This window comes from Dermochelys coriacea, chromosome 2 (genome assembly GCF_009764565.3).
Source record: "Dermochelys coriacea isolate rDerCor1 chromosome 2, rDerCor1.pri.v4, whole genome shotgun sequence".
Lineage (NCBI taxonomy): Eukaryota > Metazoa > Chordata > Testudines > Dermochelyidae > Dermochelys > Dermochelys coriacea.
In genome coordinates this window covers 39345297-39368986 of record NC_050069.1, presented here as the reverse complement: position 1 = coordinate 39368986, position 23690 = coordinate 39345297, and the positions used below count along the sequence as shown (strand labels likewise).

The 23690-nt window shown below is 43.3% G+C and overlaps 1 protein-coding gene and 2 long non-coding RNA genes across 9 annotated transcripts in view; all 3 read right to left on the bottom strand.

Moving 5' to 3' along the window:
• Positions 1-8008: 8008 nt before the first annotated feature.
• Positions 8009-9227, bottom strand: LOC122458621. The gene is made up of 2 exons (XR_006278692.1): positions 8454-9227; positions 8009-8420 (listed from the first exon to the last, which is right to left on the bottom strand). It is a non-coding gene; the product is annotated as an uncharacterized LOC122458621 (long non-coding RNA).
• A 3096-nt stretch (positions 9228-12323) lies between these two features.
• ANKRD46 (ankyrin repeat domain 46) overlaps positions 12324-23690 on the bottom strand; it is a 29282-nt gene continuing 17915 nt past the window's right edge. For 5 of the 7 annotated variants that reach the window (XM_038390440.2, XM_038390441.2, XM_038390432.2 and 2 more), the window contains 3 exons: positions 19663-20005; positions 18150-18308; positions 12324-14343 (listed from right to left, as the gene is read on the bottom strand). In XM_038390440.2, the coding sequence (XP_038246368.1) occupies positions 14127-14343; positions 18150-18308; positions 19663-19973 (687 nt within the window). In that variant the 5' untranslated portion in view covers positions 19974-20005 and the 3' untranslated portion in view covers positions 12324-14126. Of the gene's footprint in view, positions 14344-18149; positions 18309-19662; positions 20006-21709; positions 21830-23690 lie in introns of all 7 variants that reach the window. The other 2 variants (XM_043507509.1, XM_043507508.1) reach the window with 1 other exon arrangement.
• Positions 14526-15863, bottom strand: LOC122458620. Its single transcript, XR_006278691.1, has 2 exons — positions 15120-15863; positions 14526-14900 (listed from the first exon to the last, which is right to left on the bottom strand). It is a non-coding gene; the product is annotated as an uncharacterized LOC122458620 (long non-coding RNA).

The window sequence follows — 23690 nt, the reverse complement described above, 5'->3', positions numbered from 1 at the left end:
AGGTGTCCACTAGGCCTATGAATGGAGAAATGCCCAGAGAGATGTTTCAAAGCTGTATTCCATGCTGTGTGCATTCTGTGGGTGCAGTATTTGTCTCCAGCATGAAAGCTCTCTTCCTGCTCCACACAGCACCCCACCACAAAGAACCAGGACAGTGCACTATTCAGAATGCCTCTCACTCCCTAGGCTCAGCCAAAGCCAGGAGCACTGACCCCAGGAAGGGCTGCCCTCCCAGTACATAAATCCGGAACTACAAGACACATACTCAGCCTCCACAACACACGTTCATTTAATTTTATTCCCAATTCCTGTTGATAGTGTCTCATTTCAATATAAGGTCTCCTGGACAGGGAGCTTGCCTACCTGTTTTTGGCCCCAATCCTGTATCAGGGTCCATTAGTGTGGATCTGGCACCTGTGTCAAATCCCATTGAAGTCAATGGGACTCCACATGGGTACATGGGGGTTTAATATAGGAGAGTCTAATGCAGAATCAGGGCTTCTGTCTGCAAAGGTTCATACACGTGTGGTGTTGTGAGGCAGGGGGCAGCCCTCTCTACTCACATCCACCACAGAGCATTCCTTTCCTCTGCTCCATGGGACAAAGGTGTGACAAGAGCCTCCCTTGTGGGGCCCACTGCTCCAGCATGTGCATGTGCCTTAAAAGCCACGCCACTAGCAATGGCTGGGGAATGAAGGGCCTCACAAGCAGAAGCAACAGCAGCAGGCTATCCTCCCTCGGCTGCCTCGAAGATTGGGATCAGCAGCAGCCAGAGCTACCTTCCTCCCTGCCCAAAGATCAGCAGCAGTAGGGCCCCTGGCTGCAGGTACTTACCCTGGATCTGTAGGGACCTTTTGTGGAGGAGAGCTTCGTGCTGCTGGCAATCTGCTGCACATGCTCTCTCCTTCAGCTGCGTGTCATGATGTGGCCAGGTAACCCCAGAGCTGGGCATTGCTGTGCCTTGGGGTTAATCCACCCCTGCTGCTGGATTTGAGGAGCAACATAGATGCTTGCCTTTAAGGCATCCCCTCATCTGCCCTCCCAGCTAGAATACAAACACTGAGGGGACAAAGTTCAAGAACTGAATAAGGAGGAAAACAAAACACAAGTGGAGAATGAAGAGCTGAGTGGTCCTATTTGAACTTGGCTTAGGTTCAAGGTAAGCAGCTGACAGAGAGCTTCTGATCCAATATATTAATGTTAAAAAATGGAAGTGGAAATTATATATTGGGATACTTATTTATAGAATCTGACATCTTAAACTCTGTACATAGCAGGTCAGACCCAGAAAACTTTCCACCCCAACTTTCCATCTCAGTAGTGTCAAATTCAAGGTTTCAGTCCATTCTGTTTTAACAGCTGGAATGCTGTTACAAGAAGAGTGCACAATAAAATCTTATAAATCTTGGCAAAAAAAATCAGATTCTGTTTAGGTTTCCTGTTACAAAACTGAGCATGTTTTGCTCGTTGCAGCAGTAATAGCTTCAGTAAAGTGACATTTAAAGGCCTGCATCTGGAAGAATGAAAATGGAAAGATTTCCCAAGAAATCTATTCTTTTCTGCCAGCAACAGGTCTGAGCCTGTCCAGCTTGCTTCTTTGGAATGTCTGTAGCTTTTAAGGACATTGGCTAATCTCTCTTCAGCTTTTTGCTCACCACTTTTTGATCCTACTCTTCAGCATTCTTCTTTCATATGCCAAAGAGACATACTGGAGCTCAGATTCTATTACTGTTTTTATCACTGGAAACCAGAGTAAATTAATTTATATACAACACTTTTCAGGCAGAAAACATGCTCTATTTTGTGCATCAGTGATACTTGAACAGTGGTAGTGGTCCATGGACCACTTGCTGAGGGGCCACGCAGAGATGGCAGGCTAAATGGTGCAGATTACACCTCCTTTCTTACCAGCTTTTTCTTTGTGTGTCAACATGCATCATTACAGGGAAGAACCTGGCTGCCTGTAGAAGCAGCCACAGGAATGTTGTATGAATACAACTGAGAGAGGAAGTGGCCCATAGCAGTGAGAATAGAAGGGTAGGGCAAACCTCAGCAAACCTCCACCAAGATGGGGAGGGTGTGGGAGGGAGGGGGAAAGTTACATAGCAATGCCACTTGAAGGGCCTTTCAAAATTATGTAGAAGGGATCCATGCTTCAGCTTTCTTACTGTATCAGTATTGTTATTTCACTGTAGAGGACACCACACATACTGTGTGCTGCTGCTACACAAGGCATGGGATCCTTGGCTATTCATGGATTCATGGAACATAGCTGTAAAGAGTTCTAAAGCAGCATTTCAGCAAATAGTACAGACATATGTTCAGAAACTAAAATAAGGGCAGATAGGTTTTTACTAGTCCATTGCTCAGGGCATTTAAAACTACACTGGACAATACACTAGTAAACATACTGGCTCCAAATCTGGCTTCTACTGTGGGTCCTTTATGCTGTGTCTTAGGGTTGCCAGGTGTCCAGTTTTCTACTGGAATGCCTGGTTGAAAAGGGACCCTGGCAGCTCCGGTCGGCACCTAGGCCATTAAAAGTCAGTCGGCATCACAACAGGGGCCTGGGGCTAAGGCAGGCTCCCTATGTGCCCTGGCTCCATGCTGCTCCTGGAAGCAGCCGCCCTGTCTCTGCAGCCTGTAGGTGCTGGCCAAGGACTGGGAGGCTCTGTGTTCTGCCCCGCCCCGAGTACTGGCTCCGCAGCTTCTATTGGCTGAGAACCGCGACCAATGGGAGCTGTGAGGTGGGGGTTGCCTGCGGGTGCGAAGGCAGCATGCACTGTGCAGAGCCGCCTGGCTGCGCCTCTGCCTAGAGGCCACAGGGACCTGGTGGCTGCTTCCTCAGAACCGTGGTAAGCGCTGATGGGACCCACCCTGTCACCCCTCACTCTAACCCCCTCGCCCAGCCCGAAGTCCCCTCACACGCTCCAAACCTTTCATCCTCCCCCACCCCCACCTCAGCCAGAACCCTCACACACACCCTGCACCCCAAGCCCCTGGCCCAGCATGGAGCCCCCTCCTGCACCCTGAACCCCTCATCCCCAGCCCCACCCCCAGCTGGAACCTGCACCCCCCCACGCCCCAACCCCCTGCCCCAGCCTGGAGTCCCCTCCCACACCCCAAACCTCTCATCCCTGGCCCTACCCCAGAGCCCACACCCCCAGCCAGAGCCCTCACCCCCCTCCGCACCCCAACCCCCTGCCCCAGCCTGTTGAAAGTGAGTGAGGGTGGGGAAGAGTGAGCAACGGAGGAAGGAGGGAATGAAGTGAGAGGGGGAAGGGGGAAGGCCTCAGAGAAGAGGCAGGGCAGGGGATGGAGCAGGGGTGTTCAGTTTGTGTGATTTGAAAGTTGGCAGCCCTACTATTTCTGCTAGCAGAAAAATGGCTGTAAAGCCTGCTGAACTACCCACCAGGAATCCCCGCAGAGAAGGGGGATTTCTCAGATGACATAGAGCTGCTGTAGTGGCTCTATGCCACATGTACCCCTTGCAGCCCTGCAATGGGGGCCACTCTCCTCTTGTGAGCGCTTCCTGTCACTTGGGTACAAACCTGCCCTCTCTCTCTTTGTCCCAGCACCTCCTGTTGGCTGTTAACCTCATCAGGGGGTGTAATGACCTTGGGGTTCATTAAATAACAAACCAGTGAATGAGAAAGGAATAAAACAAACTTGAGAGTATCTCTGGTGACCTGCTGCACACAGCCATGTGGCATTCCACCTCCAGAGCACTTCTGCAAATTCCTATGTTCATATTTCTGTCCCTCTAAATTATCATATTTTACAAACATATCTCTACAGGTGGGTCTTCAGCGGCCCAGCCCTCCAGCCAAGTCCCACACGGTCAATATGCACAAACAAACCCTTTATGGGCTGAAAGGTCCAACAGGGCCTGTCTCTGTGCCCTTGTTAAAGTCTTTAGCTCTGTTTCTGGGCTCAGTCTTCAGCCCTTTGGGGCTAGCTTTAAGTTCGTGCCTGCCTTGGTGTAGAGCAGTGCCCCCAGCACTTCCTCTCTGGACATTCTTTGCCTTATCGGTTCTTATTGCCCCAGCTCTCCAGCCAGGCCACTCCTTCAAGTTCAGTCCCCTCCCGGGGTAACAAAGTTAAACAAATGGTTGGCCCTCTGCAGGGTCTTCAGACGTGTTCTTGAGCCCTTTAAATTCTAACCCAAAACTTGTCCCTTCTCAGAGCTTTGACTACTCTGCCAGTGACTGGTGGGAAGACCAGGTCCACCCAATACTCCAGGTCTCAACCCAGGGACCCTACAAATAGCAGCCATGTGCTGCTTCCTTTAATAATTGCTGCTGCTCTTCCCTAGGCTGCTTCCCAAGTAGCCCCTTCCTCTTCACTAGGGTTGCCAGGTGTCCTTTTTTGACCAGAATGCCCACTTGAAAAGGGACCCTGGCGGCTTCAGTCAGCACTGCTGACCAGGCCGCTAAAAGTCTGGTCGGTAGCGCAGTGGGGCTAAGGCAAGCTCCCTGCCTATCCTGGCTCCGTGTGGCTCCTGGAAGTAGCCGGCATGTCCAGCTCCTAGGCGCAGGGGTGGCCACACGGGCTCCGCCTGCTGCCCCCACCCCAATCATGGCCAATGGGAGCTGCAGGGACAGCACATGTGGGCATGGGCAGTGCCCACCACATGTGGGCAGAGTCCCTTGGCCCCTCTGCCTAGGAGCCGGACATGCCAGCCGCTTCCCATAGTCACCTGAGGTAAGCACCGCCCGGCTGAAGCCCGCAACCTGAACCCCTTTCACACCCCAACCCACTGCCCCAGGTTGGAATCCCCTCCCGCACTCCCAACCCCTCGGCTCCAGCCCTGAGCCCCCTCCCACACCCAAACTCCCTCCCAGAGCCTGCACCCCAACCCCCTGCCCCAGACCTAAGCCCCCTTCTGCACCCAAACTCCCTCCCAGAGCCCACATCTCTCCCCCTGCACCCCAACCTCCTGCCCCAGCCTTGAGCCCCCTCCCGCATTCCAAATCCCTCGGCTCCAGCCCTGAGCCCCCCCCACACCCAAACTCCCTCCCAGAGCCTGCACCACACCCTACCCTCCTGCACCCCAACTCTCTGCCTCAGCCCTAAGCCCCCTTCTGCACCCAAACTCCCTCCCAGAGCCCGCAACCACCTTCTGCCCCCAAATCCCTCATCCTTAGCCCCATCCTGGGGCCCACACCCCCAGCTGAAGCCTGCACCCCAACCCCCTGCCCTGGCCCAGTGAAAGTAAGGATGAGGGAGAGTAAGCGACGGATGGAGTGAGTGGGGGTGGGGCCTTAGAGAATGGGCAGGACAGGGGCTGGGGCCTCAGTGAAGGGGCAGGGCAAAGGTGTTCGGTTTTGTTCGATTAAAATATTGGCAACCCTACTCTTCACCCTAACCTCAGGGCTGAAGTTCTTCCTCACAGAATGCCAGTGCCACCAGAACCTGTCTTCTGTTTTTTCCTTGAGCTCCAGCAACAAGAAGCACCTTCAGTGCTTACACCTCCGGCCCTGCAACTCCTTTTATCTGAGCCTGCTGTGCAGTGATTGGCTGCTTTCCTGTAGCCTTTCTAGGCAGGCCTAGAGGACCCTCCTTCACTGCTCCTTTTCTGGGGTGGGATGTGGTAGGAACATGAGGCCTTCAATAGGGGGCCTCAAAGGACCTAATATACCCCATCACATACATCTCCCCGCAGAAAGGATTTGGGTGGAGGTACTATGGAGGGTAACGTCCCCTCCTATCTAGTCTTGCCCTGCTTTCATGGGGTCTACTTTCCCAGGCCTATTTGCCTGGAAAGATTTTTTAACTTCGCCTGGCTTGTCCTGGTCTTCTGTTTGCAGTGTCTGCCCTGGTTAGTCAAGGTCTTTCTACCTGGAAAGCTTTCACAATCTTTGCCCCCTTTAATCAGGGTTCTCTTTCCCAGACCTATCTGGAGAGTTTTTCCAGTTTCTGCCCTGCTTTGCTCAGGATCTTCTCCCTCTGGCCTCTTTACCTGGACAGCGTTTTTGTTGACCCCAGTTGCTCTATCAGCTAATCAGCCTTTAGAAGGGGGGCAATAAAACAGGCCCACACTACCACTTTCCCCATCCTGGGGTCCTATTGCCTACACAGCCCTCTTCTTGAGCCTGTCTCTGTTGGAGCAATCTTGTCTGAGTCCCCATGCTAGCTTGTTCAACGGGTAGTTCAGACTAGGTTCCCAGCTTCCTAAGCTGGTCTCTCAAACCTTAGGGAAAACCATGTTCTCAGTCCCCTTTGCCATCTTTACTCTGGCTCACAGCTCCTTTATTTCCTTTCCCAGTTGGTCCTGAACCCCCCATGTCCTCAGCTGCTGACCTAATCCCTCCTGCATGAGGGCTGAGAAACCCACCCAGTCTCTCCCCAAAACCATAGGTGCTGCCGCACCCCGTTGGCTTGAAATGGTTTCCATTATATACAGGCTCTCAGCACCTCCTCTACAAAATTTGTTCCAGCACCCCTGCCCAGAACTATGGTCCAAGGCAGACCCTCAACCACCTCAGCACAGTCAAGCTCCCCAGCTCTGCACTTCCAGCTCAACTTCTGCAGTGGGGTAGACACAGGTCTCGCCATGTATATAGGAGAAACGTACTGGGAGGTGTTGGTCCAGGCTATTTAACCTCACCTGCTTTTCCTGGACCAAGGTGCACCCACAACCTGAGTCTACAATACCCTTAACTATGGTCCCTCTCATCTTAACTGCTACTACCTATTGTGGGGCCACCCTGACTTTCGGAGTAGACCTGTGGATTATTTTTTACACTCCACCTTTTCCCATTTCTAGTATTTTTAAATTTCAGGTCTTCAAGAAACTCTTCTTTAAAAACACATTGACCATTTCACTTTCATTTCCGCAGGAATTATAGCTTGTTGCCCCTTAATTATGGTATCTCAGAGATTCCCAATCCTCCTTTCACTCTAATGGACTGTAATACTGCCATCTCACCATACTTATTAGGGGATCTGCTGTCTTTATAGGGAAGGCAGAAGCGTCTTTTAGCCTCCTGTTTCTTTCTGAGAGGAACCAAATCCCAACTGTCTTCCTAAAATTTCTTAGTTGCTTAATTCTTAGTTACTATGGTGATGGATACTCTATTAATATCTAAGCTAGACACATTTTTTAAATGGCTACTACAGATACACAAAATTCTTTTGATAAAAACATCAGCAGTGGTTCAGTACTACTGATATCACAGAAAATCACTATCAAGACTATGAGAAATCACAGTTTATCTCAGATTTCTGCTACACTTTGACTTTAGAAATCTGGGAGTGCCCCATTTCCTAGCTATAGATAATACTGATCTTACAGTTAATTGCATTTGTTCCCTTTCATCATGCATTTCTAAGTATCTTTTCATACGAGCATCTCTAGGAACTGCACAAAGACAGACACAAAACACAAATTCAGTTCAAGCACTGGAAAGGCTGAAGACAAAAATCTCTGGGACTTAACTGTAAGCAGAGATACTGAATTAGCTCTAATGTCATTAGGCAGGGAGTTTCATAACTTTAGGGCTCAACCAGCAAAGGCTCTTGCATCCTCAGTCTCAAATCTGTATGTAAACTCTGGTAATCAGTTTACAAGGGTATGTGCAGGATACAACACAGTGCAAGATGGTCAAATTTTTCTAGGAAGCCAGTATGGTGACAGAAGTGTGATAATTTGTTTAATCTCTGGGTAGCATTCTTGATCGCATAGGAGTTTTCACAGGGTATATTCTGGATGACCAGTCTATATGAATTGTTTATAACAAGGCAAAATCATAAAGGAGCACAGAGCTCTCCATAGTATAATAATTCACTAGTCATAAAAGGCTTTCTTAGTCACCTAATCAAAATATGTATCAAGGGATAATTTAGGTATATATTAACTCCTAAATTCCTTTGGAGGTGGGAGCTGGCTATAGAAATAAGAGTAGCACTTCAGGGGTTTTTGGGTTTTTTTGCCAGTGAGGAGAATGTCAGTTGTTATAATTAGGCTTCAGCTAACCTGCAGACAACCACCTGTAAACATATCTGATCACTATCTCTAAAATGCTTTATTGTGCTTAATTTTTACTATTAACCTTAGCAGTTAATATTAATTTTAAACATATAACAAGGCAAACAACAGTATTAATCCCTGCACGTTAGGCGTGTAGATGCCTTTGTCTGTGTACTATGTTTTCTAGACTTATTTTAAAGTATTGTATTTAATTTCTGGATAAATTACTGCCATCATTTGCCCTTCTATAATGCCTTATGACCAATGATCTCAAAGCATCATTGACATTAATTAGTTCACCGACTGCACCACTGTAAGGCAGGTGCTATTCCCAATTTGTGTGTGGGGAAACAGCCAGAGAGAGGTTAATTGACTTGCCCCAGTACTGAACTGCAAGTCAACAGAAGACCCATGAACAGTAGCTAGATCTTCTAAGAACCATACCATGCTCGCTCCCTCCCTCATATGACCATCCCATGACAAAACATCACAGAGTGCCAGATTACTTATAGTGCATCAGCTAGAAAATGTACTATACTGTACTGTTGTATACTGCCCAGAAACAGCACAGACTCCAGGAAAGTGAGACAATTAACTCTGTCTCACAAAACATAATGCCACTATAAGCTACAGAAAGCCTCCAGAACCACAAAATGCTTTTCTGGTATGACACTGGGAAAACTGTGTCACCTCTCTGTGCCTGTGTTTCCCCTCCCACTTTTCTCTCTGTGTTGTCTATTTAGCTTGGAAGCACTTCAAAGCAGGTACAGCCTCTCACCATGTGTCTGTACAGCGCTTTGCACAATGGGTCTCCATTATTAGCCAGATCCTCTTGGCACTACTGTAATACCAGTACATAATAAATATTAGTGGAATATATAAAATCCAGAATGGACTTTATGAAATGTCCAGATCCCTGGAACAACAGATTCAAGTACAGCAGGTTATACTTAGCTCTCCATCCTTGCAAGAGCGAAGGTTGAGTTCCATGCAGTTTGCTATGTGAGGGAGTCTGGGTCTGTTCTTTTGAATGGACCCCAGAAATTGAAGTCCTTCATGGTGTGTGGACATAGTAAAGATACAACTGCCCTCTTCATTGAAGGGGTTTGCCCTTGTGTACTTAGGCAAAACTTCTCCTCCCCACTCTTGCTGCCCAGTGCTGTCCTGGCTGATTCCCTCTACCCCACAGATGGCTACATTTCAGTGGTGTTCAGTATATACTGAGGTTCAAGGAGTGCTTTGGATTCCTTTGGGATGAAAGGTTTCAGAGTAGCAGCCGTGTTAGTCTGTATTCGCAAAAAGAAAAGGAGTATTTGTGGCACCTTAGAGACTAACAAATTTATTAGAGCATAAGCTTTCGTGAGCTACAGCTCACTTCATCGGATGCATTTAGTGGAAAAAGCAGAGGAGAGATTTATATACACACACACACACACACACAGAGAACATGAAACAATGGGTTTATCATACACACTGTAAGGAGAGTGATCACTTAAGATAAGCCATCACCAGCAGCAGGGGGGGGGGAAGGAGGAAAACCTTTCATGGTGACAAGCAAGGTAGGCTAATTCCAGCAGTTAACAAGAATATCAGAGGAACAGTGGGGGGGGGGGGGGAAGGGAGAAATACCATGGGGAAATAGTTTTACTTTGTGTAATGACTCATCCATTCCCAGTCTCTATTCAAGCCTAAGTTAATTGTATCCAGTTTGCAAATTAATTCCAATTCAGCAGTCTCTCGTTGGAGTCTGTTTTTGAAGCTTTTTTGTCGAAGTATAGCCACTCTTAGGTCTGTGATCGAGTGACCAGAGAGATTGAAGTGTTCTCCAATTGGTTTTTGAATGTTATAATTCTTGACGTCTGATTTGTGTCCATTCATTCTTTTACGTAGAGACTGTCCAGTTTGGCCAATGTACATGGCAGAGGGGCATTGCTGGCACATGATGGCATATATCACATTGGTAGATGCGCAGGTGAACGAGCCTCTGATATTGTGGCTGATGTGATTAGGCCCTATGATGGTATCCCCCGAATAGATATGTGGACAGAGTTGGCAACGGGCTTTGTTGCAAGGATAGGTTCCTGGGTTAGTGGTTCTGTTGTGTGGTGTGTGGTTGCTGGTGAGTATTTGCTTCAGAGTGGGGGGCTGTCTGTAAGCAAGGACTGGTCTGTCTCCCAAGATCTGAGAGAGCGATGGCTCGTCTTTCAGGATAGGTTGTAGATCCTTGATGATGCGTTGGAGAGGTTTTAGTTGGGGGCTGAAGGTGATGGCTAGTGGCGTTCCGTTGTTTTCTTTGTTGGGCCTGTCCTCTAGTAGGTGACTTCTGGGTACTCTTCTGGCTCTGTCAATCTGTTTCTTCACTTCAGCAGGTGGGTATTGTAGTTGTAGGAATGCATGATAGAGATCTTGTAGGTGTTTGTCTCTGTCTGAGGGTTGGAGCAAATGCGGTTATATCGTAGCGCTTGGCTGTAGACAATGGATCGAGTGGTATGATCTGGATGAAAGCTAGAGGCATGTAGGTAGGAATAGCGGTCAGTAGGTTTCCGATATAGGGTGGTGTTTATGTGACCATCGCTTATTAGCACCGTAGTGTCCAGGAAGTGGATCTCTTGTGTGGACTGGTCCAGGCTGAGGTTGATGGTGGGATGGAAATTGTTGAAATCATGGTGGAATTCCTCAAGAGCTTCTTTTCCATGGGTCCAGATGATGAAGATGTCATCAATGTAGCGCAAGTAGAGTAGGGGCATTAGGGGACGAGAGCTGAGGAAGCGTTGTTCTAAGTCAGCCATAAAAATGTTGGCATACTGTGGGGCCATGCGGGTACCCATCGCAGTGCCGCTGATTTGAAGGTATACATTGTCACCAAATGTGAAATAGTTATGGGTCAGGACAAAGTCACAAAGTTCTGCCACCAGGTTAGCCGTGACAGTATCGGGGATACTGTTCCTGACGGCTTGTAGTCCATCTTTGTGTGGAATGTTGGTGTAGAGGGCTTCTACATCCATAGTGGCTAGGATGGTGTTTTTAGGAAGATCACCAATGGACTGTAGTTTCCTCAGGAAATCGGTGGTGTCTCGAAGATACCTGGGAGTGCTGGTAACGAAGGGCCTGAGGAGGGAGTCTACATAGCCAGACAATCCTGCTGTCAGGGTGCCAATGCCTGAGATGATGGGGCGTCCAGGATTTCCAGGTTTATGGATCTTGGGTAGCAGATAGAATACCCCAGGTCGGGGCTCCAGGGGTGTGTCTGTGCGGATTTGTTCTTGTGCTTTTTCAGGGAGTCCACATATCTTTTCGGGGGATACCATCATAGGGCCTAATCACATCAGCCACAATATCAGAGGCTCGTTCACCTGCGCATCTACCAATGTGATATATGCCATCATGTGCCAGCAATGCCCCTCTGCCATGTACATTGGCCAAACTGGACAGTCTCTACGTAAAAGAATGAATGGACACAAATCAGACGTCAAGAATTATAACATTCAAAAACCAATTGGAGAACACTTCAATCTCTCTGGTCACTCGATCACAGACCTAAGAGTGGCTATACTTCGACAAAAAAGCTTCAAAAACAGACTCCAACGAGAGACTGCTGAATTGGAATTAATTTGCAAACTGGATACAATTAACTTAGGCTTGAATAGAGACTGGGAATGGATGAGTCATTACACAAAGTAAAACTATTTCCCCATGGTATTTCTCCCTTCCCCCCCCCCCCACTGTTCCTCTGATATTCTTGTTAACTGCTGGAATTAGCCTACCTTGCTTGTCACCATGAAAGGTTTTCCTCCTCCCCCCCCCTCCCCCCCGCTGCTGGTGATGGCTTATCTTAAGTGATCACTCTCCTTACAGTGTGTATGATAAACCCATTGTTTCATGTTCTCTGTGTGTGTGTATATAAATCTCTCCTCTGCTTTTTCCACCAAATGCATCCGATGAAGTGAGCTGTAGCTCACGAAAGCTTATGCTCTAATAAATTTGTTAGTCTCTAAGGTGCCACAAATACTCCTTTTCTTTTTGGGATGAAAGTGACTATATTAGACATTAGAGAAATAAACAACTGACCAAAATAACAGCAGTAAGAGGGAAAAAAACATGCAAGCCCCAAAAAATAATTATTCTCCAACACCATACATGTTAAAGATAGATTTTTCTAAAGTGGGAGGCCTCCAGCCCTGCATCATCACAAAACCCTCATGCCTCAACCCTTAAGAATGGGAAAAAATCCTCTTTTTTAATACACATTGTTTCAATATGGTCAGTGCAAAATGGAAAGAAATTAACATCGAATCACTAAAATGAAATAAAATCTTTAGTTCTGTTCTAAAATAGTAATAAAAGTAAAGTGTCTACTTATACATCTTTATTTATGACATTCATTCACACTCAAAATACATTTGCAAATTATACAGAGTGTGCATAATGCAAAATTTCATTACTGAATACAAGACAGTGTTCTTAACAGAAATGGACTTTCCTATACAAATGAATGTAGTTTATATGTAATAGCTTATGTTTCTCTATTTATAAACAGATAAACAACAAATTAAACTGTTTAGAAGAGAAGCTCATTTTTGGAGGCTTCCCTCTTTGCTGCATTTGTAGCATCTGGGAGAATAGCTTCTTAATGAAAAATAAGACTCAGAATTCTTCAGAAACTATTTAGAATGAAAGCTTCAGTGAAGCCTACGCAACATCACAAAGGCAAGATGCCTCCTCAGTCAATGATCACAAACTAGAGACAACAAATACGTATTAACACAATAATAAGATGTATGTATATCCACTATTATTTACCGTAATTTCTAACTTTGCATGTGTTCAGTTTATTTTGCGTGATTTAGGATCATTTTAGTAAAACAAATCCTTTTGCTGTTTATTATTAAAGTTTGCTGAATTCACTTAGATTGGGATTGTCAAAGCAACCTAAGGGAGTTAGGCACCTAACTGCCATGGAAATTGAGTGGGAGTTGGGCATCTTTGACAATCCCAACCTTACTGCAGATTTACCCAGTCTCCATAAAAGAGTATTAAATCATCAGGTATTATAATTTCAGATTAACAACAAAGACCTCACATTGGGCCAGATTTCAATTTATATAATATTCCCTAATATGAAGATACTCACTGCAATGTTGCATTGCATTGCATTAACTCAGAAAGTACCCTATCACATTTTGAGTGTCATTTGAAAACAGTTGAAACTGATAGTAACATAACAAAAAATATATCCCAATTAAATCATCGCACAAAATGCAAATAAAATGAACGAACTGTTTACTGTAGTGTCTGTGAAAACACTCAGTTATCCTGCATGACACGTTTCACAGCAACACAGAACAAAATGTTTGAATCGCTTTTCATCTACTTTACAAAGAAAATGTTTCCTTAAAGGTATTTCAAATGAAAAAGTTGCATTTTAAAGATGTTTGCGTCCAAAAGCACTTCAGATAATTTCACTTCAAAGGATTTATTCTCACACAAATATTAATATCACCACACTGACTGGAAAAAAACCTATGTTATATTAAGCTAATACATAAATACAAGACTGATCCAAGGATGTCAAAGGAAGTTTAACAAAGTTATAAAATTTGAAATGTTTCTTATTCTTTAAATGTATATCTAGTTTATAACCATACACGTGAACATGCTGAGTGCACTAAGAAAACTGCACATTTACAGTATTGTATAATGTAAATATCAGAATATATTAAAATTATTCCAATTTAATCTAGGTAGCTTTTTATAAGAATACTCCTCCTCAAAAGATGAAGCATAAGAAAAGTAGTTTCACTTTTTTTTTTTTCAAATGGAAAACAAAATGATTTGGTCCTGTACCAGAACACATTTTTTCATGCTCAAGGATTTGCTATTTATTTATGAAGGCCTTTTATAATCACCACATTTGATCAATAAAGACTGCTACCTATAAGTTTTGATTAGAAGTCAAGACATGTCAGAGGTAGCCTAGGAATGTTTTAGAATTTGGTGTTGTTAGTGGAAATTAATGCAGCTCTCTTCCAAAAGGGTTAGCAGTACATATAAAAGGCAAACAATATATACTGCTGCACTGAGAAAAAAATTATAAGACGCTCAAAAACAAAGATTAGAACTCAGGAAAAGAACATTATGCCTCTTTTCATTTGCTTTAATGCACCAATTCAGGCTGATTTTCCACAAAAGGAAGCACCCCACTAACATAGTATGCGATTCCAAGAGAGAGAAGGGCAATGACGATGATCAGGAGTAGCACCCTCCAGAAGCCCAGGTCCTCCACAAACTCTTGCCATGTTGTGCGGAAGCTGGAAAGAACCCCTTCACCTTGCTGCAGGTTCGGATTAAGGAGGGAATGGCTTTCCATTGCACTGTGAAGGATTAAAGTTATAAACGCATCAAGTAAAAGAATGCATCCTTAAGTATAAGAGTAATCCTACTAATACAACTAAAACATTCAAAATTAAACATTTTCAGATTTACAGTACTTATTCATGATCTCAAGACAGCAGATAAGAAAAGGACCCTCCCCGACCCCACCAACTCAATGTACAGTAGTTGACAAGCAATCCTTTGAAACAGATGACCTTATAATCTATTTTTTTCAAAAGAATTTTTGATTTGGGTATAGAGAAGTATTTAAAAAAATAAGCAAATGTATTTCCTCTACTGATGTATGAAGAAACCACACTAACAGCAAAAAAACTGACTAAAGTCTTGATCATACACTTATGCAGGTCTGTAACTTTACTCATTTGAGTAGTCCCACGACTTCCCAGATGAGCAAAGTTACGGATGAGCATAAGCATTTGCAGAATCAGGCTCTTACAGTGTAGAAAGAGAAACAGTGAAACTAGATATGAAGACAGTGATGTTAAGGCATAAAATATACAGAGTAAAAACAGATTCCTCCCCCCCCCCCCAATATCTCTTAAAATATAAAAAAGAAAAGGAGTCCTTGTGGCACCTTAGAGACTAACAAATTTATTTGAGCATAAGCTTTCGTGAGCTACAGCTCACTTCATCGATGAAGTGAGCTGTAGCTCATGAAAGCTTATGCTCAAATAAGCTTGTTAGTCTCTAAGGTGCCACAAGGACTCCTTTTCTTTTTTGCGAATACAGACTAACACGGCTGCTACTCTGAAACCTCTTAAATTATAGTAATCTTAGGCATATCCTGTAATATTAATAGGAACAAAATATTTCAGATAAAAGTAATTTGTGAGTTAACACTATCCGTTTAAATGCTCTTGCTTCTGATATGACTAAAGACGACAGTAACACATGCCTAGAAGGAAGATTCATTTGTAAACCTTTTTTCTAAAAATACACTCCTGATTAATATTAATGTTATTCATGTGACATTTTTCCTCATTATAAAGTACAACTACTGAATAATAATTAGACAAAGCTCCAGTAATTTACTGAACTACTACAGTGTCATGTGCAGAAATGTTCAGGCATTTCCAGTAAAGTAGCTTGTCTTTTTTGGTTTTTAAATATTTATTTGGCTGAAAACAGTGATAGATTAATGATTTTGACGCCCCTAGGCCCTGAAATAATTGCCACCCCCAGCCCCATATGAACTTGTTTTAGTTTTTGTATAAATTTATTTGAACCCACCGGCAGTTGCTTCCTGCGGCAAGCCTGGGAGGGAGGGGGTAGAAGCGGAGTGGTGGCGTGCTCGGGGCGGGGGAGGCGGCGGTGGAGCGGAGGTGAGCTGGGGCGGCGAGCGGTTCCTCTGCCCCACCCCCGGGTTACTTGCTGCGGCCCTCCCCACGCCCCAGCTCACCTCCGCTCCGCCTCCTCCCCTGAGCATGCCGCTGCTTCACTTCTCCCTCCCTCCCTCCCTCCCAGCGCTTTCATGCGGCAAGCCTGGGAGGGAGGGGAAACGCGGCATGCCCGCAGGAGGAGGCAGGGCCGAGGATTTGGGGGGCGGAGTTGGGGGGGGCACAAGCACCCACCGGCGCCACGTAAAGTCGGCGCCTATGGCTATTATAAATTTGCCGCCCTTGTCGGCTGAGGCGATAATACGCCGCTGGCTGCAAAGCTATGGTGGTGCCCGTAACTACAGAACTTAGTCATCTTCCCTGATTATTATCATTTCCTCACTAATTAAGAACCAACTAGTTAATACATAATCACTCCAGAGGTTAAAGAAAGGCACAATGCAATCTTAAATAAAAAAAAAAAGGGGGGGGGGGGATAAGTTCATTGTTAAGAAAAACCACCACAACAAAACCAAAGGTCCTCACTAATCTCAAAGAAGCCCCCTTTGGCATTTTCTATTGAAACCAAATTAAAAGCAACATTAATAAAGCAACAAGTGCCTCTATAAAACTATTCTGGAAAAATCTGTAAGTGACAAATCCTTAAATGTTCATTTTGCTTCGAACAAAACCATTCAATGTTGCTTCCTGTTATAGTTACAGGTCACTAGGTCTATGCATACAAGAAGATTCTCTATGTGAAAATAGAGAGGGAATGTTCTGCCCAGGCATAGCACAATATGATACCACATGGGGCGGGCAAGGGAAAAGAAGAAATCTGATTTGGGAACAGAGTTTTGTTTTGTCCTTTGCTTGTGAGTCAGAAGCAACTGAGTGTAATGAGGAGGAGGCAGCATTAAACTGAGCCAGGAAAGGAGTGAACACTTTTGCACTGATCTCTAGAAACTTCTGTCAGTTCAAAAGTGAAGTTCAGGGTCTCCAGAGGGAACATCGATTATCCTCCCTTGGCTTCATGCATAGTGGGAATGAGGGAGGAGAGAAACAAGTAGGGATTCTATTCTGAGAGTCTCTAGAATCAGGAAATAATACCAAAAGGTAGGAGTGAAACTAGAGGTTTGAAAAGCCAACCCCCAAACAGTGCTCTTACAAGGACAGAAACTATTTAATTACAAAGCACACATGTGCATTCATTTGCTTCTAATGCTGTCTGGATCTATTTTTATTATACAAAGTTATGTTACAAAAGGAGATACTTCAGATATTTTAAACTAGCTCACAAACAAACTGGGAGTAAACTGTAAGTCTGTAATTCCAAAAGGCAAGTTGCAGGTTTCCCTGCCAAATCAAACGAGAACATTAATGAAGGTTCCAAAAGGGAAAGGAAGTTACAGGTTTTAAAGGGACATTATCAGTTCAAAAATCACAGCTAAATCCAAGCCCCATTAAAGTGAATGGTAAAACTCCCATAGGAAACAGGACTTGCCACGCTGTATCAGATATGTGGTCTGTCTAGTCCAGTGTCCTGTCTCCAATAGCGGCCAGCACTAGATGCTTCAGAGGAAGATGCAAGAAACCCTAGAGCAGGCAGATGTGAGATAATCTTTCCTCCACATTAGGTCTCTCTCTAATTGTTAGAGATTGGTTTAACCCTTGACACATGAAATGAACATTTATTCCAAAATTTTTATCAGTAATTATTCTAACTTGTTAGTCTCTAAGGTGCCACAAGTACTCCTTTTCTTTTTGCAAATACAGACTAACATGGCTGCTACTCTGAAACCTATTCTAACTCTGGACATTCATCTTATCCATATAAATGTCCAACCCTTTGGAATCTTGTAAAATTTTAAGATATAAAATGTAAAGTGAGTAGGCTTGTTTTTAAAACATATGGGGTGACATATGTTTGGGTTCTGGCTGCAGCCCAGGCCCTGGGACCCTGTTAGGGAAAAAGTCCCAAAGCTCAGGCGCCAGCCCGAACGTCTACACCGCAGTTAAACAGCCTCTAAGTCCCAGCCCCGGGAGCCCGAGTCAGCTGGCATGGGCCAGTTGCGGGTGTCTAATTGCATTGTAGACATATCCTTAGTTTATAGAGCATAATGCTGCAGGATATTGAGGGACTTGCTTATAACCATTTTCGAGTGAATTTCATTTTCAGATTATCTTGCACCAGTAAAATGGTACAATATTTGGGTTGCAAACCCTGTAGTGGAATACTTAGCTGTTATAAAAACTTCTTTCATTAGAAATTTAAAAAAAAAAAATCACAAACTTTTCTATTTAACTTAGTTTTTATGAAAGGTAATTTTTATAAATCTTTTGTTCCATTTTGAGGAACAAACATGTCAACTCCTGTATCTAGCAGAAAACAATATGGATTTACCAACAAAGATATACTTTACACACATGCTTTTATTTTTTTCTAGTAAACACCTGTCTTGTAATACCTTTCACTTTCTGCAGTCTGCATGGTTTCCATCTTAGAGTGAGCTCCTCTGTTAAATCCTTTCACCTCCTGCTCCTCCAAAGACTCCAGCAATCGAATTACATCCTTATTTACTCCTCTTCGTTTTGCCAGAACAAGTGGTGTTGCACCTTGGTGATTGCTAAAATAGTCCCCTCAAGAAAGGGGGTGGGGGAAGATAACCCATAAAATGAGAATTCTAAGATAGGCTGAATCTGCATAAGTATGCAATGTAAAATGTACTAACCAATTAGTATTTAGGACTAGTCACTAGCTACACAAAATAGTTAACTACTCTTAGTTATAAAAAGTCCAAGAATAAAAGGCAATTGTATGAAAAATTCAGTACAGTTTATTTTTAAAGCACATAACCCTATAATATTTTACTCTTGGTACACAGTCAAAAAACCTAGTACAACGGGGTCTTATTCTGATTACAGCCTTTGGATGCTCCCGCAACAAATATAAACAAACTAACAACATATTTATATTAGTGTATAAGGCTTTGTATGATTACTGCTTGAAATCTAAGTTTCTTTCATAGCTCCTTATTGTATAAGAGTCACAGACTATTAAGCAATAAACGAAACACAAGATGTGTAAATCCCCCTACTTCTACCTTTGAGAAAACTAAACCAAGTAGGAGTGCATTTGTTGCCTTCAGATTAGAGGCTGCCAGCAAACAGGTGTTTAGGATAAAGGGAGGAAGGAAAAAAACACGATGATCCTGGGCTGGCCAATAATTAATACTGCGGATACGAGGAGATCATAGGCAGCTCCAATAATCAAAGATGAACAGAAGGCCCAAGGTCCTAAACTTATTGCCGGCTGCCATGTTTTCCTCTGTTGGGATGCATGTGCAGAAAGTTCTCAGAACAATGCGACCCTGGATAACCTAACTGTACTCAATAAAATAGCCAGTTATTTGGTATTCCGAATGCTTGTGTCTGAACACTAGCATCTGACAGCTGCTGGGAGCTAGAAAGAAAGAATATACCATATTTAAAAGAAGGATTTGCTTTGAAGAAGGGGGAGCATTGAAAGGTAGCAGAGTCTCCCAAAGAGTACCAGAGACCCGATACACATTTACTGTATAGTCTTTATTTGTTACAGTAGTCAGTTAAAGCATTAGGACTGTGGTACAGAAAATAGTAAAAAAATCACCCGTCATTCTAAATTATTCTGTGATGCCATCCACCCCCTCTTGGCTGTCTGGCCAAACCAGGATAGCAGAGCCATTAGCCAGTGAGAGACAGTGGCTATGCCAGGCCAGCCCAACAGCTCCTGCTTCTATTGCCTTTCATGATGTTCATGATCAGTTAGGAGTGGGCCCATGCTTTTGTTTTTCTTTTTTTTCCATAACTGGCATTTAAAAAAATTGAATTTCACTGAATTTACCATTAAAGCATTCGTATCAGGCAACTTATTCATACAAATTCTTCTGAGAGAGAGATTAATATACTATAAAGTGGTCAAAAAAGAGATGACAAACTTACCAAATATCAATTTTGAGTCCATTAGAGACTAGGAACTGGATGGTATCCACATGCCCACACAGGTGAAGGGCTGTGTTACCTTGGTAATCGGTGGCTAGTAGATCAGCACCAAATTTGTGCAACAGCTGACAGATGTCTACATTTCCTCTGGCTGCTGCAAGGTGGAGACCAGTTCGGCCACGACTGTCACGAATATTTGGGTCAAAGCCACTCTCCAGCAGCCGCTTGGAATAGTTAAAATCTCCATCAATGCACGCCTGCAACAGGGGCACATTTGTCTGGGAAGAATCATTTACAAAAACATAGGACATTGTTCCACTTCTGTCTGGAGTATGTGACAAACCTGCAGTTAAAAATGAGATGAAATGGTGAAGTGAAGTAAATAAATACAATGCAAACACCTCACAAATGCTTTCTCAAATAAAAATGCAAAGTAGTTTATGAATATAAGCTCTGAAATCATTGTATATTGTATATTATTTTAATATGCTGCAGTCTTTTCTGATACATAGACAATGCTCCTTTTAATCCTGGGCACACACATGCTGGAATAGAAATGCCTAGTCTTGTTACTTCAGATGACTGCATTAAAGCACCACCATGAATACAAGACACTAGGTAAACCCCACAGAGGAAGAGATCACACTCTGTAGATTTCATATTAAAAAGAAAAGTTTGATAGAATTAGCTCACAGGCTGGACCTATTTAGAAAGGGGGAAAGAGGGGGAGAAGAGTCATCTTTTATAACTCAGATTACAGGACTGAACAAACACACTGGGCTCTCAAAGTAATGGATATAGTAACACCAATCAGAGTTTTTACGTACTATAAATAAAGTCACTAATGGGATTTCCTCTCTCATTTATCTCTTCCTTATTTACATCTGAACTTCAATACACAGTAGTGACAGCTGCTGAAAAAATTCATTGTTACTGTGAACATTATCTCCTTCACTTTCTCCAGGAAATTACATTTTTCAGCCATCTCTGCAGAACATTTGTATACAGCACCATAGGTGAGCACAGTGTTTCACAAGCATCTATAAAGATAAGGTCCCTGCCTAGAGGAAGTTAACTTAGACAAAGGATGACACGATAGAATTTTTAGACAATGTGAAGACAACAATGATAAATCAGAGGGTCTAGAACTGTTGTGGGTGCAATTTCCACACCAGGAACCCCATCCAGCAAAGCAAGGGAATAGTCCCAAAGGTTTTAAAGATAAACATGTGCTTTGTTGTTTTGGGTCTAAAAATGCAAGGTAGAAATGCACCACAGATTTCTTACTAAATATTATTTGATTAAATATGATTCAATTGACTAACTAGAGATAATAGGTATTGTGAAAAAAGTGAGATTTGGATGGGGAGAGAGTGAATAAGTGATTAGAATTTTTCTGGGGGGGAATGGAGAAGAAATTACGAATCTTGGATACTTAGTACTCCATGCTCATGACATATCTCTAGCAGATTATAACCAGGATTCTGATTAGCTAGCTGAACCTTTTTGATAGGATACTTAAGTACTTTAATTCTCTTGCCTATATAAGGCATCTTCCCAGCCTAGTACACTCATTTTGCTGGAAGAATGGAAATATGGCCAGCAGCCAAAGAATTAGATTTAAGACTTCTCTTGCTTTTGGGGCGTTTACATTATTCATGCTTTATAGCTCCTCCCTAGTGTTTCAAATAATCATTTTCCAATACCTACACAACATGCAGCTTGGTTTTGAATGCTGCTCTGATTAAGGGACTGTAATATTTTAGTCTATTCAAATTAGCAAGTATTATTTATACCTCACAAGTTGGCATTTCTCATCTAGTCAAATTCCACTACCAAAAATGTATGTATCAACACTATTTACTTTGTCAGGGCAAGACACAAAACTGACTTTTCTTATCTCAGATTTGGAAGAGAAAGAGGTGGGGAATAGCCTTCTGGCCCTGAACAGCTACATAGAGAATGACTTAATAATTCAGCACCTATGCAGAATATATTCTTTTTAGTCTGCAAGTACTATTTATATAGGGGGTAATTTACTGCTTACATGAAAGCCCTCTCTTCCGCAATCATATCCAGCAACAGAAAGCCACAAGTTAGTTCACACAATATTGTTTCCCTTTAGGACACGAAATGCTTCCATTTTATCCAAATATGGACAGAGCAACTGAAAGAACAAAGAATTTATCGGTACTCCCAACTTAAATGCTACAAGAATTCTGGTGGGCTGCAAGGAAAGGACTCAACAGCAACAGGGTGGCTAAAAATCAATGATTTTTTAATATTAAAATTGGATTGTTTTGATAAAATGATTTTTGAAGAAAAATCCTATATCAAGATAGTTTTAATTAAGATACATTATAGTTCAAAGATATCTCATCATGGAATAGGGATTATAAATTCTAATTCTATAGTATGAGACAATATACTCATGTAATGTTTAAAAAAAGTTTCATGAATGAGTTCCAATAGTTCACAGATTAGGGACCAAATTTTATGAGGTTCCAGGGGCTTCTGTATAGATTATTTAGGTTAATCATTCTATCTACCCAATGGGACTTGGTGCTCAGTCTAGAAGATGCCATCAGAGATGCTTAGTTTTGCAGTTCTCAAACTGTGGATTTGTGTCTCCAGAGATAACATGCTTGTTAACAGTAAAAACAAACAAACAAACCAATCACCAGTAAAAACAAACATACAGAAGTGAGAAATAACAGACCTCAACCCTATTGTTCCTCAGCAAAGTTGTGTACACAGAGTCAATCCCTTACCTCTCTCTAAAAGTGCAAAGTTTCAAAAAGTTCAATGAATAGCAAATTATTGGGTCAGAATAGGTCTGGAGATAAATGTGAGAAGGGAGAGACAGGCAGGACAAACAAAAGTGAAACTCTTTGAGCAGCATATTCCAGAAGTCTTGAGGTCTTTCTGAGTGTAGCCTTCATTGAATTGAGATCTACCATGCCATTCTTTCACTAGAAGGGAAAACCTATAATGGCAGCAGGCCATAAAATAGATCCAGTTTGGGAATATTTTAATGAAGTTCCCCTACCTGTCGGTAAGACAGGCATGCGTGCAAAATGCAAACAGTGCAACAGAGAAATGCAAAGGCTGGTTGCCCGAATGAAACAATATCATGAGAAGTGTTCCTTCTCAGGAGAATGCTGCGTTGAAGATGATAACAGGAACATGTCTGAACATGCAGGATCTTCAGGGTGGTAAACTTTTTTATTTCATACTTCTTTCTTAAGGACTGCCTGTCTTCCTTCTGGACTATTCTTTAATTCTCATGTTTCAGCAAAAAATATAGTTGTTACTCTATTGTACTATCATTTTAGATGCAGTTATGATACAAAATAGTCAAAATAAATAAATAGCTAAAATACAATTTCACCTTTAAAGTAGTACAGAGTGTCAGTGAAAGCAATAAGTAATACTAAATGAGCAGTATGGTAATAATAATTAAATAATTGCATTGACTTATTTTGTTTAGGAAAATCCATCCTCAATACACAGGATTCTGAAGACTATCCACCTTCAAGATCACCATCACTTTCTACAGCTTCAGAGTTATCTGCCAATGATAGTGTTTCAGTCACATCATGTACAGGAACGCCACTTAAAGTCATCCCGGTTAACGTTGTTTCGTTGTTACATTGCTGATCAGTTAGGGAACATGCTGGTTTAAAGTTGCACAATGCTCCCTTATAACAACATTTGGCAACCGCCTGCTTTCAGGAAGAGCAGCCCATTGCAGCTAGCTGGTGGGGGCTTGGAACCAGGGTGGATCGGCAGCCCTCCTATCAGTTCCCCGTTCCCCTAAGTTGCCTGTGCGGCAGCCGCCCAGCAAGCTATCAACTGCAGGCAGTTCAGCTGTCCCTTCCCCCACTGCCATGTGCTGCTCCTGCCCTCTGCCTTGGAGCTGCTCCCGGGAGCCTCCTGCTTCCTGTGTGTGTATGTGGGGACGGGAGGAGCTAATGTCAGGGTGTCCCCTGCTCCTGCACCCTGCTTACCCCATATCTCCACAAAGC